This window comes from Mastomys coucha, unplaced genomic scaffold (genome assembly GCF_008632895.1).
Source record: "Mastomys coucha isolate ucsf_1 unplaced genomic scaffold, UCSF_Mcou_1 pScaffold14, whole genome shotgun sequence".
Lineage (NCBI taxonomy): Eukaryota > Metazoa > Chordata > Mammalia > Rodentia > Muridae > Mastomys > Mastomys coucha.
Window position 1 is genome coordinate 49,836,812 of NW_022196896.1, and position 16,703 is coordinate 49,853,514.

Below are 16,703 nucleotides of genomic sequence, written 5' to 3' on the forward strand. Positions count from 1 at the left end.
GAGGAGGAGGAGGAGGAGGAGGAGGAGAAGAAGGAGAAGGAGAAGGAGAAGGAGAAAGAGGAGTCAGCAGACAGGAATGAACAATAGTAGAGAGAAAGGAAGAAGTATTAGATAAGAATTTTATGAGTAGGTGTGGATGTGACTCACTGTATTTTTATCCTGGTCCTTGAAGCTTCATGCCAGTTAGTGAAACCCACAGGATGATTTGCTGTGATTAGCAGCCACAAAGGCAAAGCAGATGTGGTATCTATTTTTGGTTGTCAACTTGACTCTATGTGGAATTCGCTAAAACCCAAGTGGCTCCGTATACTTTCGAGAGATTTTTCTTACTTAAATAACTTGGAGTGGGAAGACACACCTTTAGGATCTTGTGAGGTGGGAAGATCCACGTTTAATCTGGGCCACACCTTCTGCTGGCAACCTATATAAAGGACATAGAAGAAGGAAGCTTGCTTGCTCTTTGCCTGCCTGCTCTCACTAGTAAGTCCCTTCCTTCACTGGCATTAGAGCCTACTTCTTTGGGATTCTGGCATATACTGAAGACATCCAGCCTTGAGACATCCAGCCTTGCAGCCTGAACAACTACTGAATTCTTGGACCCTCTGTTGGTAGACAGCTGTTGTTGGATTAGCTGGATGACAGCCTGTAAGCCACTCTAATAAACCCAAATCCAGTGTGTCTGTGTGTCCGTGTGTCCATGTGTGTGTGCCCTTGTATGAGCGTGTTTGTAGCGATAGGTACAATCAAGCATTTATGTCTGGCTTTAAATGAAAGGTATAGTAAAACCTTTATGTCTAGCTTTAAGTGAAATGTTCCAGCAAAGTCTTTGCTATGTTTGGGTCAATTAGTAGAGGCTGAGAATTGTTTTGAGACTGTTTGAAACCTGAAGAACTGTTGTCTGTCTAGAGAATATAAGCTTGCAGCTGCACCAGTCTTGCTCCTAAGGTACACCTGGCGAACCTGGAGTTTGTTCTTTTGATTGTAGCTAGCCATGATCAAAAGGCTTGTCTGCTCTCATGGGCAGCAAGGGCAAGAGAACTTTGGTAGCTGGAACCTTCCCAGCCCAAATTAACCTTGTATAATGTTTGAACAAAGTAATTGGAGTGAGCTACCTGGGGGCCAGCCTTTTCCAAGAAGGCTGAACCCTTCTGCTCCTTCAGAAAATGAAGGCTTAGCACCTTAGTAAGCTTCTCTCTATTCTTCGGCACCTATGACCAACATCAATCAATATGTGTTTATTCATTCTAGCAGTTCTGTTCCCCTAGGGGAACCCTGACTAATACAGCTGCCGTCTGAACTGGTGGCAGCAAGCGACCCACGAGGCCGGGCCATGTCTTCTCCCGCAGGCTCACTACTTTATCGTTTCTCTAAATTTCTAGGTCAGAAAACATGTTATAAAGGCCAGACTCCTGGGAAATTCGAAACATAATGGAACCAAATCTCTGGGTATCTTAGCTTCCCTTTTATTTTTAACTTCTCCGTGCCGACAGATTCTTAGTTTCTTTCTCTTCCTGATGATCTCTCAGGAATGAGATCACTTTTTTTTTAAGAAACAAAAAATTAAGTTGTACATATGATACTGACAATATTTCACTCCTGTGAATTGCAGGTTTCTTGTGACTCGGCCTCTTTGAAGGCTCTCTCTTCCTCTAGGCTCCTTATGTATCACTGCCGCTGTATGTATAAAGCATGGACTAAGAATGGCACTCTCCAGCTCTTCAGTCAAGGGATACTCAGCACACAACCTGTAGGAATCTGTGATGGAATAGATTAGCCGAGAGGGGAGCAGAAAAGTGTGGAAGGATTGGGGAGAGGGGGCTTCCAAATCAGTTCTCTGATCAACGGAAATGCAGTCGATTATAATCTAATCCACAACCCCAGGCCCAAGAAGTATGAGTTTGAAGTATTTAACGCTTTTCACCGTACGTTGTGTGTGGACTAGGACAGCAGCTCTTTTCCCAGAGTTGAGAAAGGATGCTTGAGCTCTTGGGAAGACTAACGTGGAGCGAGAAGGAACTTCTTTGTAACTCATCTAAAAGGACATGGTCCGAATCCCAGACCTCACTGCGCGAGCCACGGCCTAAGTACAACAGCCTCCTTTAGTCTTACATAGAAACCGCTCCTAGGTTGCATCCTCTGGGAGCCAGGAAGAGGGGGCTGAGAAGAAAGGGAAGGAATGGGAAAAAAGGGGAGGAGCCGCCTATGTCACACCCATTAGCCACGTCCAGTTCCCGCTAGCTTCAGTTGTGCTGTGCGCAGGCGCAGACCTGGCCTCCGCCTCCTCTCCTACCGGCCCCCTCCCCCGCCTCCCAACATTCCTCACCCTCCTCTCCGCTGCCTCTCCCCTCCCTGGACTAGTGTGTTTGGCGTTACCATGGAGTCTGGAGAGGCCCGCGATTGCTGTTTGTTGCCAGGGTAACCCGAGCGGCCGAAGGCAACCGTGGCGGCAGCTGCAAGGCAGCGATGGTGACCAATCCTGTGCACGGCTTGCCCTTTCTCCCGGGCTCGTCCTTTACGGACTCTACGGTGAGGGCCAGCCCGAAGGGTTCTCCATTTGGCGCGCCTCTGCTCTCCTTCATCCGGAAGGCTCCACGGTCCTCGCACATCCCAGCCTCTGCCGACTTTGCTCGGCCCCTTGGTAGTCCACTCACCCTCCTGGGTCCTCATCGCGGGCCCTGTTCTTACTTTCCTGCCCCATCCTCCTGCCTTCTGGCCCGATTACCCCAGGCTATCTCTAGGCCTCTCCCCAGCTGCACTCTCCTACCTTCTGTACCCAGCAACCTCATTCTTGATCTGTCTCGCCGCTTCTAAATCTTCAAGATCACTGCCCTTCTTTCTTTTATGTGTATGCATTTTTTCCGTGCACTCTTTTCATGATGGGTCTCCCCACCCCATCTCCCAGTCTCTGGCCTTCTGCGTTAAGGGTCACTTTTCTCTCCAGCTTCAGCCTTCCCTAGAATTGAATCCCCCATCCCCCCCCCCCCGCCGCCCCCTCATCCTGTTTTTTTTTTTTTACAGTTTTTCTCTGTAAAGCATTCCCATCTTCCTCTTCTCTTGTATTTCTTCTGTCACATTTAACTACATGAACCACTTGCTGTTTCTCTTTCTGTAGTATGTGTGTGTGTGTGTTTGTGTGTGTTGGGGTGTGTGTGTATCTTGTCCGCAGCCTAGGCCTTGAACTTGAAAACCACCTACCTTGGCCTCCAGAATGCTTGGATTAAAGACAGGCCAACTCACGGGGCTCCTATTCAGACTGTAGTTTACTCCTTTGCCCCAACTGTTTTGATTCATCATTTAGATGGAATTAAATAAAAAACAAGTCCAGGGTGGCAATGCACATCTGTGATCTCAGCTTTCCGGAAGCAGAGGCATAAACTTGAGTCTAGCATGGGCTATATAGCTAGTCCCTGTCTTCAAACAACAGAGGATCCAAACCAGACAGAACAAGAGCTTCGTGAAAAGGAAGCATAAGCCAGGCTGGGAAGTGGCTCAGAGGATAAAGCACTTGCTGCTCTCATGAGAGGAGAGTGGAATTCCCTAGAACCCACCTGAACCCAAGCAGCCGAGCTAGACTGGCCTTTATCTGATGCCGCCTACCCATGTCAACCTTTCATATGTATTCCCGCATACGTGCAAACAGGCATGTGCATATACACTCACATACCCCCCTACACACACACACACACAGGCTCAGGACAAACCACCCCAACAACAATAACAACAAACACCTTATATCAAAGCCAAGCGGCAACAATAATTCGGGTTCTTGGTTTCCTCTTAACATAGGTTAACTCTTTCTTTTGAGGCCAGGTCTCAAGCAGTCCCGGTTGGCGTCGCACTTACTATATAGTCTGGGCTGATCTGGAACTGATCCTCTTTGCTCCCAAGTGTGGGGTTACAGGCAGGTCACCAAACACAGCTCTTTCTAAATGCCAGGCAAACACTACCAATGGAGCTACACTCCCAACCCCAACTCTCAAATGCATTCGACATTAAAAAAAAAAAAAATTATCAGAGTTACAGAAATATTCTGAAGAGTCAACATTAAGATTGGGTGGTGGTGACCATAGGTGAGCCATAGACATTTGTATTTGTATAGTTTAATGATTCAGACTCTTACATTTCTCTTTGCATTTCTTAAGGCAAATTATCTCATCTACTTGTTTTCTAGGGGACACAGATTTCAATCTCAGTCGAAAGTGCGGCGAGAGATTGGGTTCTGACTCTCCTCCAGTCTTGTATTCAGACAAAACATGGTCACATTTTTTAAAGATGCAAGCTCATTAAGTGTGATTCCTTTTTGTTGTTCGTTTGTTTGTTTGAGACAGGGTTTCTCTCTTTTTTCACCAGACTAGCCTGAAGTTCACGGGGTAAGCTAACCTGTCCTCAGACTCACAATGCTCTCCAGCCACCATTTCTCAAGTACTGGCCTAAAAGAAGGCTAGCATGTGATGCCTGGCCAGCGCCATAGATTTTCTGCTTTAATGAACTTTTGAAATTTTTATGTGATTTAAAATACAGACATTGTCATATGCTGTGCAGCATCAGCTTCAGCACTTGGTATCTGTGAGTGTGGATTATATGTGCACATGTGTACAGGCATGTGCATCTCACATCAAAGCCAAGCAACAGCAGTACTTTGGGTTCTTGGTGGATACCCACAAGGCAAGGGTCGAGTTGATTTGTGAGATTAGGGAAGTGTGGATGGAAATGCCAGACTTTAAATATTTATGTGGAAAGATGAAGTGTCTTGGACATACTTCCTATGAAGTATACCTAGGGACTGTCAACTAATTACTCTTCCTTGAAATTTGAAAAGCTTGCTAACTTCATCTTCATTAGTGTAAGGAGGTTGTAACTCCAAAGAAAATGTGTCCAGAAGGCAAACCCTAATGAATAAGAAGAGTAGGAGGCCTGAGAATGCCTTGCCTGGGGTGCCTTGTGATACAGCTGACTGACATCTTTTAACCTCAAAGAAAAACAGACCGAAGTTACTGATGTTGGTTTCTGTTTCTTATTGTGTGGTATGGTTTGGTGGGGAGGGACTGCCATAGAATGTGTGTAGAGGTCATAAGACAACTTTTAAGAATTGGTTTTCTTCCATGTAGGTTCCATCAAATTCAGGTGGTCAGTTTTGGTGCTAAGTAAGCTATCTATCAAGCTCCCTCCTTCTCCCCCCACCCCCAGCCCCACTATCCAGTTTTGGTGCTGGGAATTGAACCTAGGTCTTTGACCATTCTAAGTACACCATCACCAAGCTATACTCCCGGCCTCTAGTGACATTGCTTCTGTCTTAAGAGGTTGCAAAGAGGAACTGGAAGCTACGCACATTGCCCAGTACACCTTATTCTGTGTCCTGTGTTTATGCATCTGGGACGGTTCCTGCCAACCAACTTGTAACCCGGAACACATGAGGCTTAAGGAAACCTCTGTGGTCCATACCCTCTTAGCAGAGCAGTCCAGACCACTTGACCTTTTATGGTAGTAGAGATCATAAAAGATGAGAGGAGGATAGGCCAGACTCGAAGTAAACTGGGAGACAGTCAAGTTAATCTTTCTGTTCTTAATAAAAATAAAGTTTATTTGTAAGTCATGCTTGCATAATACATGTGTACAATTTGAAAGTAACCCCATAAAGAACATAAAAGCCCCACTGATTAATATAAGTTCAATTTTGCTTTCCTCCTTTATCTAATTGTTTTCTATTTCCTATAACAAACAAATGTGTATCCATGCAGAAAAGGAACATAATCTAGAAACACATAGTTCAGGGTGTTCACCAACTCCAATTTGCATGCTTATAATTATAGTGTATTGATATAATTTTTTATGATGCTCTTTTTTGTCTTATCAAATTGTAGATACTTTACCAGGCTGCTGGTATTTAAGACCATTTTAATTCTGGCATAGCAATCCACTAAGTGAAATTTCCATCATTTCCTTCCTTCCTTTATGTGTGTTGTTTAGATCATTTCCAACATTTAAATATCACAGACACAAATATATTTGTCTCTGTTATGATCAGCTTCAAGCATATTGTTCTTTCCCATAATTTTGGAATGTATTTTAAAAATCAGTGCATAAGGATAGGGTTGATGGGTGTTTACATATATGCCAGCAAGCTGCTTTTCAAAGACATATATGAATGTATCAGTGCCAATGTAATAAGAAGAGTTGTTGCTTCAGGTGAACTTCAGAAAAGCAGATCTTCTAAGGTCATGGTTCATAATCTCTGGAGAAGAAAAACAGAATTACCAAAAATAAAAATAGAATATAGATGAAGTGGTATGGTAGAGGCGAGTCGGACATCACAGAGCAGGATTGTTCTATTTTAACCTTAGATAGTTTCTACTTCCCTCCTTGCTTCTGACCCAAGTGTTTCAGTTTAGAATACAGAGCCTTTTCATGCAGTGAAACATGAATGCTAAGAAGCCAATATTTGGAGCTGCAGGGATAGCTCAGCATTTAAGAACGAAATATGCTCTTGCAGAGGACCAAGTTCAATTTCCAGCACCGACAATGGGTGGCTCATGGCCACCCGAACGTCTTCATCCAGGAGATTCTGAGGGCCTCTGTGCTCATGTGCACACATCCACTTAATTAATAGTGTACATTTAAAAGTTGAAGTTGTGGTAGTTTAGGACGTTAGTTGTTTTACTTAAAGATTTGTCTGAGATTATTAACAACATACTTCTTTTCTTTAGAAAACAGCATTCCACAGAAGCCAGACACTCGGCTACAGGAATGGCTATGCAGTTGTCCGACGTCCAACCATGGGGATAGGTGGAGACCGGCTACAGTACAACCAGCTGTCTCAGGCTGAGCTGGATGAGTTGGCCAATAAGGCACCCATCTTAACTTATGGTCCTCTCAAGCCGACCCCACCTGCAGAGTTTGTTCCTGCGCACGTGGCTTTTGACAAAAAGGTACCATCTGGGATTTTAAGGGCACCCCTTGACTTCAGATCTGAGACTTGCCCCGTGTGACCAGTAAACCACAGGATTCCCCGAGTACTCTTCGAGAAAGTGGTTCAGATACCTCAGCGTTTAGCCACAGACACCTAAACTGAGCCTTGCAGGGGGCTTTCCCTGGAATATGTTCCAAAGACTGTTCAAAGTTGCCTGAATTCTAAATCCCACATTAGGATGCCTCAAGTTTATTGCTCTGTTTCCCACCTACTCTCCAACAGTGAGCTCTTAATCTCTATGGACTGAAAACGTAGCATGAAAACATCTCCATCTGTTAGGGTTTTTTTTTTCCTTTAAGTTTTCATTCATTCATTCACTCACTCATTCATCCACCCTTTCCTTATTGGTACTATTTTTATTTCAAACACTCTCATGACTGTTTTTCTCTAGGAAAGTTCACATTGTCACAAAATAACAAGAACCAAACCCCTCCTTCCTACAACTCCTTTAGGAAGAGAATTTTATCTCATCTTTGAGCCCCAAACTACTTTCCTGAAGACAACAGCAATGCCATTTGCTGAGTTTGGACAGGCGTTCGCTGCCACTGTTCTCTGCCCCATTCCAGCTCTTTGATTCGGTTCCTCCTCCCTCCCCTCCTTTGGTCACACACATGACCGTTCTCCCTCCTGGTTTCCCACTCCCTGTCTGTCTGGTTCCTCTTCCTCTGGTCCCCTGCCTCCTTGGTGGAAGCATGTGCAGGTTTCCATTCTGGTTCTTGAAGTTCCCTTCTTAGGAACGTCACCCACCTCTGTGGATTCAGTCATCTTTCCAGGGAAGACAAACTGTCAGTATTTATTTTCAACTCTGACCCCACTGAACTCTAGACCCTAGCCATGGGCAGCTTCTGACAGTGGGAGAGCTGTTCTGCACACATAGCCTCTGTGTTTATTTATTTACTTGCTTACTTGCCCATCTGTCTGTCCATCCATCCATCCATCCATCCATCCATCCATCCATCCATCCAATGATCTGTCTGTCTGTCTGTCTGTCTGTCTGTCTGTCTGTCTGTCTGCCTGTCTCTCCATTTGGGTTCTGAGCTTCTATGCTTGTCCTCTCTCCTCCACATTCAATGAGATGCCAAGCCAAGTATTTCTCTTTCATTTCTGCCATCATCATTTTCAAAGTTCACACAAGCAATGTGATCTCTACAAATGCAGGTTAGAAACAAGCCTTTTTAAGATTTATTTATTTATTATATGTAAGTACACTGTAGCTGTCTTCAGGCACACCAGAACAGGGCATCAGATCTCATTATGGATGGTTGTGAGCCACCATGTGGTTGCTGGGATTTGAACTCAGGACCTTTGGAAGAGCAGTCAGTGCTCTTAACCGCTGAGCCATCTCTCCAGCCCCCAAAGAAACAAGCCAAGACCACTGACTATAGAATTCAGTGAAAAGATGTATCTTTGCACAGAGTATCTAAATGTTATTTTTTTCCTTTCTTTCTCCATGTTATCATTGTCTCATCCTTGCAGGACAGATGATACTCTATTAATATGTTTTGTATTAACACTGATTCCAGTTGCTTCCTTATAGAGGCTTAGAGCTCTTTATTCTTAACAAGAGAAGGGGCAAGTGACTGAAAATTAGCAGTCGGTGGGCTGGAGAGAGAGTTCAGTGGTTAGGAGCACTGGCTGCTCTTCCAGAGGATGCAGGTTCAACCCAGCACCCAAATGATGGCTCACAACCAAGCTGCCTGTAACTCCCATTCCCAAGGTCTCTGACATCCTCTTCTGGCTTCCACAGGTATCAGGCATGAACATAAAAAACAAACAAACAAAAACCAATCAACTGTCAAACAATCAAATACTTTATATAATAGAGCGGTTGTGTTTTTATAACAGGGTTTCACTGTGTAGCCCAGACTAGCCTTGAACTTGTAACCCTGCTGTCTCTGCCTCCTGAGTGCTGTGGCTATGGGCTTACAGCACTTTGTCTGGGAGTTAGAAGCTCCTATGTGCCTTATAATGTCAGAGGAAACCCGAGTGATTATTTTTTGGACAAACTGAAATGTACTTAACCGTCCAAGTTCAATATATAGACAAGAACAACTTCTGCAGTGTTTTAATGCTTTGATTTACTGAATATAGTTCTTGTCAGTGAATTTGCAACTAATCAGAGAACTTGAGAATGTAATTCGAATCAAACAGTCAGTTTCTTAGAGAAATAGCAAATACATTGTAAGGTACCAGTTTCCCTACAGAATCTGAACATGGGGCTGGAGAGATGATAGCTCACTTGTTAAGAGTGCTTGCTGCTCTAGAAGATCTGAGTCTGCTTGCCAGCACTGGGGCAAGTTGCTTACAACCTCTTTTAACTACAATTCCAAGGCATCTGAGACCCTCTTCTGGCCTCCACAGGGACCTGCCTCTATCACAGACTCTCTATCATCTCTCTCTCTCTCTCTCTCTCTCTCTCTCTCTCTCTCTCTCTCTCTCTCTCTCTCACACACACACACACACACACACACACACATGCACACTAAAAGAAAGCTTAAAATAAGACTGAGTACAATAAAGTGACTATAAAATAAGATAAAGTAAGATGAAAGTTCTATGGTGTGTACCTTATTTAGCCTTTCTAAAATTTTACAACATTTTCTTATAATAACAGTTCACTTATAGATGTGCAAAGATAGGAGATTACTGTTAGTCTATATTGATCATATGCTAGGGGATAAAAAAATCTATTCTCAAAAATTTGATGGGTTGGAGAGATGGCTCAGCAGTTAAGAACATGAGTTGCTGTAGCAGGAATCCTGGGTTTGATTCCCAGGACACAGACAGTGGCACACAACCATCTGTAACCCCTGCGTCAGGGACTTGGGAGGCACACAAGCAAAACATTTATATGCATAAAGAAAATAAATCAAAAACTACAATTTTTAAAGAATTTGCTATCTCTTGTATTTTTAAAATGTAACAAATCCTAAAATTTCTGCTTGTGTGGCCTTTTTAACACGAGTGGATATACTATGTATCAGCTTCCATTCTGAGGCAAAGATCCTATTATTATAGATATGTCACTCTCTGTGTTAGATGGGGGGGGGGCCTCAGGAATGTGACTGTAGCCCCAGTTCCAGTCTTGTTCCTTATCTCTGAACTCAGTCCTCCGATAAGCAGCCCTGTTTCTTTAGGGTATCTATGAAGGTGTCTCTCAAACACATGGGTATGTTACTGCCTATATTGCTACCTCCCTAACACACAGCTAAGTGCATCAAAAAGACGGAACTGCTAATTTTATCTATTCACACCTCTCCCTTCCTGATGGACTCCTCTGACATGCCCTCGTGTCCATTCTTGTCAATTTGTTAAGAGTTCCAGTTTTCCCATCTCATGGGCCAAAATGCTGGGGGTCATCCTTGTCTATCCTTCAATACCAACTTCCTTCCCCTAATCCAGCCTGGCATCTTAAAACACTCCCTACAGCATCAGCTCAAATTTCACCTCACCATCCACGTTGTTAAAGCCACCTTCTTTTAAACCCACGTCTCTGTTTCTACGGAGTCAGCACTGTATCCCTAGCAGTGAGTTTCCTCAGTATATCATCCGGTTTCCACTCCCCCCCCACCCCATCCCCAAATACACACACACACACACCTCACCATCAACCAACCAATCCATCAGGCTCCTCCTACTGTTCCATTGTGGCTGCTTGCTATTGCAGACCCATTCGTGAGAAGGGCTGGCGCTCCCTTTGCCTCTATACTGTGTCTATCGCTCCCATGTTGTTTCCTTCCTCCATGTTCTGTCACCATTGCCTAGAATCCCCCACCCCACCCCCACATGTTCAGGTTTATCTCGAACTTTCTCGTACCTTAAATTTAGCAGGTCTTGGGTTCGAGTATTCTTTGGCCACTTTTTTTCCATACGGCTTCCTCTTCCACCTCAGCCCCAACTAAGAAGCAGTGAAATGTGTGGAGAGGAGAGGCCAGTAGAGTTCCCGTCCCAGCTCTGGTCCGGTGTGGACGCTAACTTTCTTCCGTTGTAAAGGTAGTGGTGTTGGACTAGGTGGTGAACTCTGCTTTGAGCCAAAATATTACTTTAAAATTGTCCTTATCCTCCATCATTTCCCTTTAAATATCCTACCTTTCATTTTTCTTCTTGGATTTTTAAAATAATGTCTTGCATCTCATTTCTCTCCAAAATTGTTACTTACAGTTTTAACTCTCCTTGGAATATTAAGGACTTCCTTCCTTCACACTCATAGTATTCCTAAGCAGTAGACAATTATTTTTGTTTGATTTTTCTACTTTTAAAAATGTTTACTTTTATATTCTCATTAATTAAGACACATACGTGTCTTAATTTAAGGGTCTTAATTTTCCTCCTCCACCACCCCCTTTACTTAAGCAGAGGTTTGGGTAAACTCTTTTGCCTACCTAGAACATCCTTCTAATGCTTGGTCTCTCTGAACATAAATACTAAATAAAGTACCAAGATATAAGGTAATCCCACAGCGTGTCAATATATGCTTTTATAGGACGGTTTAATAGTTTAAATGTGTACTCAATAAGCTATTCTGACTTCACATTGCATGAATGGTCCTCAGAAAACTAAGCTTTGGTCTCTATGGAACACAAATGCTTTTGAGCACTATAATGGCATTATTTTTAGATGCTGTCCAATGAGTTTATGGTGGAAGATTGTTCCACTCTTCCTGCATTGTTCTCTTTTAAGGACAGTAGCTGGTGCCCCCACCCCCACCCCGATGACAATGAGAAACCTTCTCTTGGGTGTTACAGGTGCTGAAATTTAGCGCCTACTTCCAAGAAGATGTTCCCATATCAATGGAAGAGCATTACCGAATCCGCCGGGTGAATATTTACTACTACCTAGAAGACGACAGCATGTCTGTCATCGAGCCTGTAGTGGAGAACTCTGGGATCCCACAAGGCAAACTAATCAAACGCCAGCGGCTCGCCAAGAATGATGTGGGAGACCACTACCACTGGAAGGACCTCAACCTTGGAATCAACCTTACAGTTTATGGCAAAACTTTCCACATTGTTGACTGTGACCGGTTCACTCAGGTATAGTATATTCTCCATGGGCTGGGACGCAGCAGCACATTCTAGCTGGTGGAATACAATTAACCTCCATTCACTAGTGGATGGGGAAGGACACTGCTGGCCGTGTGTGTGAGTTACTAAGAGGCTAGTGTTTGTGTGAGCATGCACACGTGTGCCTCTCTTCAGTATGGAGTGTAAACATTAGGGAATCAGTGCCAAATTTGTCCTAGCTTTTTAAGAACTAATTATATACTTATTTTTAAGTGAGTTAGAAAGTTTGGGAACATAATTCCATCTTAACTTGCCTCTACAACAAAAGTGAAACATGTATTTTGTGAAATTTTGGATTTTAGATGCTTGTCTTAAAATAAGGCCAGAATTCTGCATATTTAAGATATCTAGTTATCTTAGCATGATGCCTTCCTACTATATAAATGTGTGTGTATATGCATATATGTGTGTGTATATGTATGTGTGTATATGTGCCTCAGGCAGTTATCAGCTATCATCTACATTGTAGAGTTGGGTCTCCGGAGATAGTATCTCTAATACATGCCCAGTCTGTCAACAACTCATTAGCATCATCATATCACACTTATTTTCAGGCCATGATTTATGACTTTTAAAACCTTCAGAAAGGTATTGACATTAATTCTAAAATTTTAGAACTTTTTGGAAAGCCAAGGCATTGAATTAAATCCACCAGAGAAGATGCCTCTGGATCCTTACACTGAACTCCGGAAGGAACCTGTTCGCAAATATGTCACCCCGTCAGACTTTGACCAACTGAAGCAGTTTCTCACCTTTGACAAACAGGTAAGCCGCCTAATTGAATAGGCTTACTCCTGTTTGAATGTGGACATGTGTTTATGCTTTGATAGCATGCATATAATTTAACCATCGCCACACAGTGGTTCCATGTAGGGCTAAAAGTATGCTGACACCTAGATTTCTATATTTTAAATAACATTAAACATTTTATTATGTTTTATTGATTTTTGGATGTGTAAGTGCATTCCACGCATGCCTCTGCCTACTGGAGAAGGCCCGAGACTACTTCTGAGGAATGGCTCTCTCATTCTGTCCTGTGGGTCCTGAGCATTAAACTCAGGTTGCTAGGCTTGGCAGCATGCTCCTTTACCTGATGGGCCATCTGGCAGGCCCTTAGCTTTATCATTAGAGACATAAAGGCACCTGTGGCATTGACTCGTGAATCCGTCCATGTGCTCTCATGGTAAAGCAGTTCCTGAGCCACATGCCTCTACTTCTCTCCATTTCAGCTTCCCCACTTCTTTCCCTCTGTCTTAGTCAGGGTGAGATGAAGCATCATGGCCAAAAGCAACTTGAGGAAGACAGGGTTTCGTTTCCTTTTCTTCCATGTCACAGTTCATCACTGGAGGAAGTCAGGACAGGAACTCAAGCAAGGCTGGAACGTAGGGGCAGGAACTGAAGCAGAGACCATGGAAGGGGCTGCATACTGGCTAGTTCTTCAGGGCTTGCTCAGCCTGTTTTCTTAAAGAACCCAGGACCACCAGCCCAGGAGTGGTACCACCCACAATGGGCTGGGTCCTCCCCCATCAATCACTAATAAAGAAATACCTAACAGGCTTGCCTACAGCCTGATCTTATGGAGGCACGTTCTTCACTGAGGCTCTCCGCTCTCTGATGACTCTAACCTGTGTCAAGTTGACATAAAGACCAGCTTGCACACTACCACCAGATAAGTTAATCTCACAGAAAATTCTGGGTAGGCTTCCATGAATTCTGGGGAAAGTTTAAAGCTGTTATATATTTATTCCAATACTACATAGTTATTAAAATAAAATAAAGTAGTTAATTAAACTAGTTAACCTCGTTGCTTCTCAGGAACCCCATCTCAAATGTACCCCCGCTGCATACTGCATTTGTGTTAGAGCTCAAAGCACTTTCTGACTCTGGCCCAGATCTCCAGCCCTGCTGCAGCAGAGAAGCAGATCCGAATCTTCTTTCACCCATAAAGGGAAAGAGAATTAATAGTAGTGATTACTCTGAAGGTTTTTGTCTTAACTTCCTGAAAGCTTAACTTTTTTATTTCAGAAAGTTCTACCCTGTGTTAGCACAGATTTAGGACCGTTGGTTTTTTGTTTGTTTGGTTGGTTGGTTGTGTTTTTATTGTTATTGTTTAGTTGGCTTGTTAGTTGATTTTGTTGAGAAAGGGTTTCACTATGTACCTCTGGCTAGCACAGAGCTCGATAAGGGGTATGGGTGTGGCTGCTTCAAATTCGTAGATGCCCTGCCTCCAGAACTCTAGGACTAAAGGTATACACCACACCCTAATCTTTATTAATTAATTAAATAACCAATTTATTTATTTCTCTTTTGAGATAAAGTCTCACTTAATAGCCCAGGCTCGCCTCAAGTTTGCTATGTATCCCAGGCTTGATTTGAACTCACGCTCTTCCTGCCTCTGCATCCCATGTACTCGGATCACAGGCATGGATTACACCTGGCTTCTGCTCTTTAAATTATGGGACTCTGTCCATCCTATTACCAGTGGATGCGTTTTGATGGAACAGAAGAAAGACAGGCTAATTATGAGAATTCTTTCCATACCAGTTCTAGACATGCAATTCATCATGTATCTTTGTTACTTTGCGGAAATCCCTTTATAGGCAACCCCACTATTTTTTTTACCCAGACTAATATTCAGGGCCTAAGTAAGCACTTCTTTCTTGGTAAAAACTTAGAAACTTGTTCTTCCTGGCTAATAAAATGTAGCACATGATTTATTTGGATATTTGCATGTCCTTGGTTGTTTTCTAATTTCCGGTCAGAAAGTGTTTCAACTACTGTCCTTCATTGTCTGATAGACACATGTCAAAGCAGTGATGCTCAAGCTATGCTTTAGAATCTTAAGTCACCACTTTGGACTCCTCAAAGGTCCTTCGATTCTACGCGATCTGGGACGACAGGGATAGCTTGTTTGGGGAATGTCGGCACTACATCATTCATTACTACCTCATGGATGACACCGTGGAGATCCGCGAGGTCCACGAACGGAACAACGGGAGAGACCCGTTCCCACTCCTCATGAACCGACAGCGCATGCCCAAAGTTTTGATGGAGAATGCAAGTAAGTTCGATTAAATGTGTCTTCTGTTTCTTGGGGTGAGGGAGGGAAGTTGGGGAGTTGGAGAGACCCAGTAGGGTCAGTGGGGTTAATCTTTTGTACTTGGCTCTGTTGGTGCATTTTTGGGGTTTTAACAATGGTTTTTCTGTAATTTGCCTTTTAGACCAGGCATGCCTCCTGCATACTCTGGTAGAGATGACTTGACATGGATAAAAACAAAACAAAACATGCAACGGACAATTCATTTAAAGAGAGCTAGAGCAAGGCTTCTACACTGAACTGGTTTAGTGTTGGGTTCTCCGGTTTGTCTCGGTGACATGGTACAAGCCAGAGAAGCACTTTGGCACTCAGCTATATCCCAGCCCTCTCTCTTCATTTTATTTTGAGACATGGCCTCACTAAATTTCCATGATGACCTCCTCCTCACTCTGCATCCCAGCCTGGCCTTGACCTTTCACTCCTGCCTTGGCTGGCACATCAGGCCTACATCCAAGGCCCACAGAACACTTACTGTTAAATGCATTTCATTGCATGCTTTTCAGCCTTTGGTTCTTAACTAAGCCAAGTGAGTTACATAGCGTCTCGCTAAGTAACGTTGGCTGGCATGGAGTTTAAGGTATAGACAGCATTCCTGTGCCAGAGCTGGGATTAAAGGTGTGCACTCCATGCCCAGTTTTACATCTTGGTTTCAATATAGTAATTAGAAGCCATAAACAAAAAACAGGTCTTAAGAAACATTAGGCTGCATAAGAACAGAAAATAAAATGAGATACTATAACATTGGCATAAAGTAAAATCTTAGTATCCATGGTGAACATTCATTCAAAAAGCTGAGACCTGTGTCTGAAGTATCTAAACCTATCTTTACCCTGAGCAGAGAGTTGAGATGGACAACTGTTTTTGCATGCTCTCTGATTCATGCTGATCTCAATAAGCAATTGATGCATACCAGAGAAATAGAAAACCAGGAGCAAAGCAATCTGTAAGAGGGGGGAGGGGAATCAGAGCAAAAATAAATAAAACAGATAAAAGGAAAAAATAAAAAGAATCATAACATAGTTTGCTCTCCAAGAAAGATGAACAAGATTGGCTGTCTTGCAGTTTGACTAAGGAAAAAGAGAAGACTCAGAAGCATTCATAAGAAGGGCGACATTACAATAGATACCACAGCATTACAAAAGTGTGCTACAGGCTGGAGACATGACTCAGCAGTTGAGAGTGACTGATTTTTCAGGGGACCTGAGTTGGGTGTTCAGCGCCTACATAGGGTGACTCACAATTGCCTGTAACCCCAGCTGCAGGACCTAACACCTCTGCTTCCCCCATACATATATGCACATAGTTAGAAAGAAAATAAATGGAGACCAGAGCAGCCAGCCCGCAGGCACAGGCCCCAGGACTCCCAGGTGAGCCGCAGGGTGGCAGGGACAGGATCCTCTCAGCTTCCAAGTGACAGAGGAGGATCAGCATCCTTCTCTGCCCCTTCCCTGCAAGTGGAGGGCCTACCTCCAGAGAGCACCTTAAGTCAGAGACCTGGGTGAGATCCTCCATTTTCTCTTGGGTGAGTTTCTGAGATCAGAACAGCTACCTTGGAGGAACAGGCCCCACGAGTCAC

At 43.6% G+C, this 16,703-nt stretch overlaps 1 protein-coding gene across 1 annotated transcript in view; it reads left to right on the forward strand.

Annotated features, from left to right (window-relative positions):
* Positions 1 to 2,319: 2,319 nt before the first annotated feature.
* Positions 2,320 to 16,703, forward strand: part of Efhc1 (EF-hand domain containing 1) — a 52,598-nt gene continuing 38,214 nt past the window's right edge. The window contains exons 1-5 of the mRNA XM_031366981.1: positions 2,320 to 2,526; positions 6,705 to 6,926; positions 11,713 to 12,000; positions 12,646 to 12,795; positions 14,899 to 15,091. Of these exons, the coding sequence (XP_031222841.1) occupies positions 2,464 to 2,526; positions 6,705 to 6,926; positions 11,713 to 12,000; positions 12,646 to 12,795; positions 14,899 to 15,091 (916 nt within the window). The 5' untranslated portion in view covers positions 2,320 to 2,463. The remainder of the gene's footprint in view (positions 2,527 to 6,704; positions 6,927 to 11,712; positions 12,001 to 12,645; positions 12,796 to 14,898; positions 15,092 to 16,703) is intronic.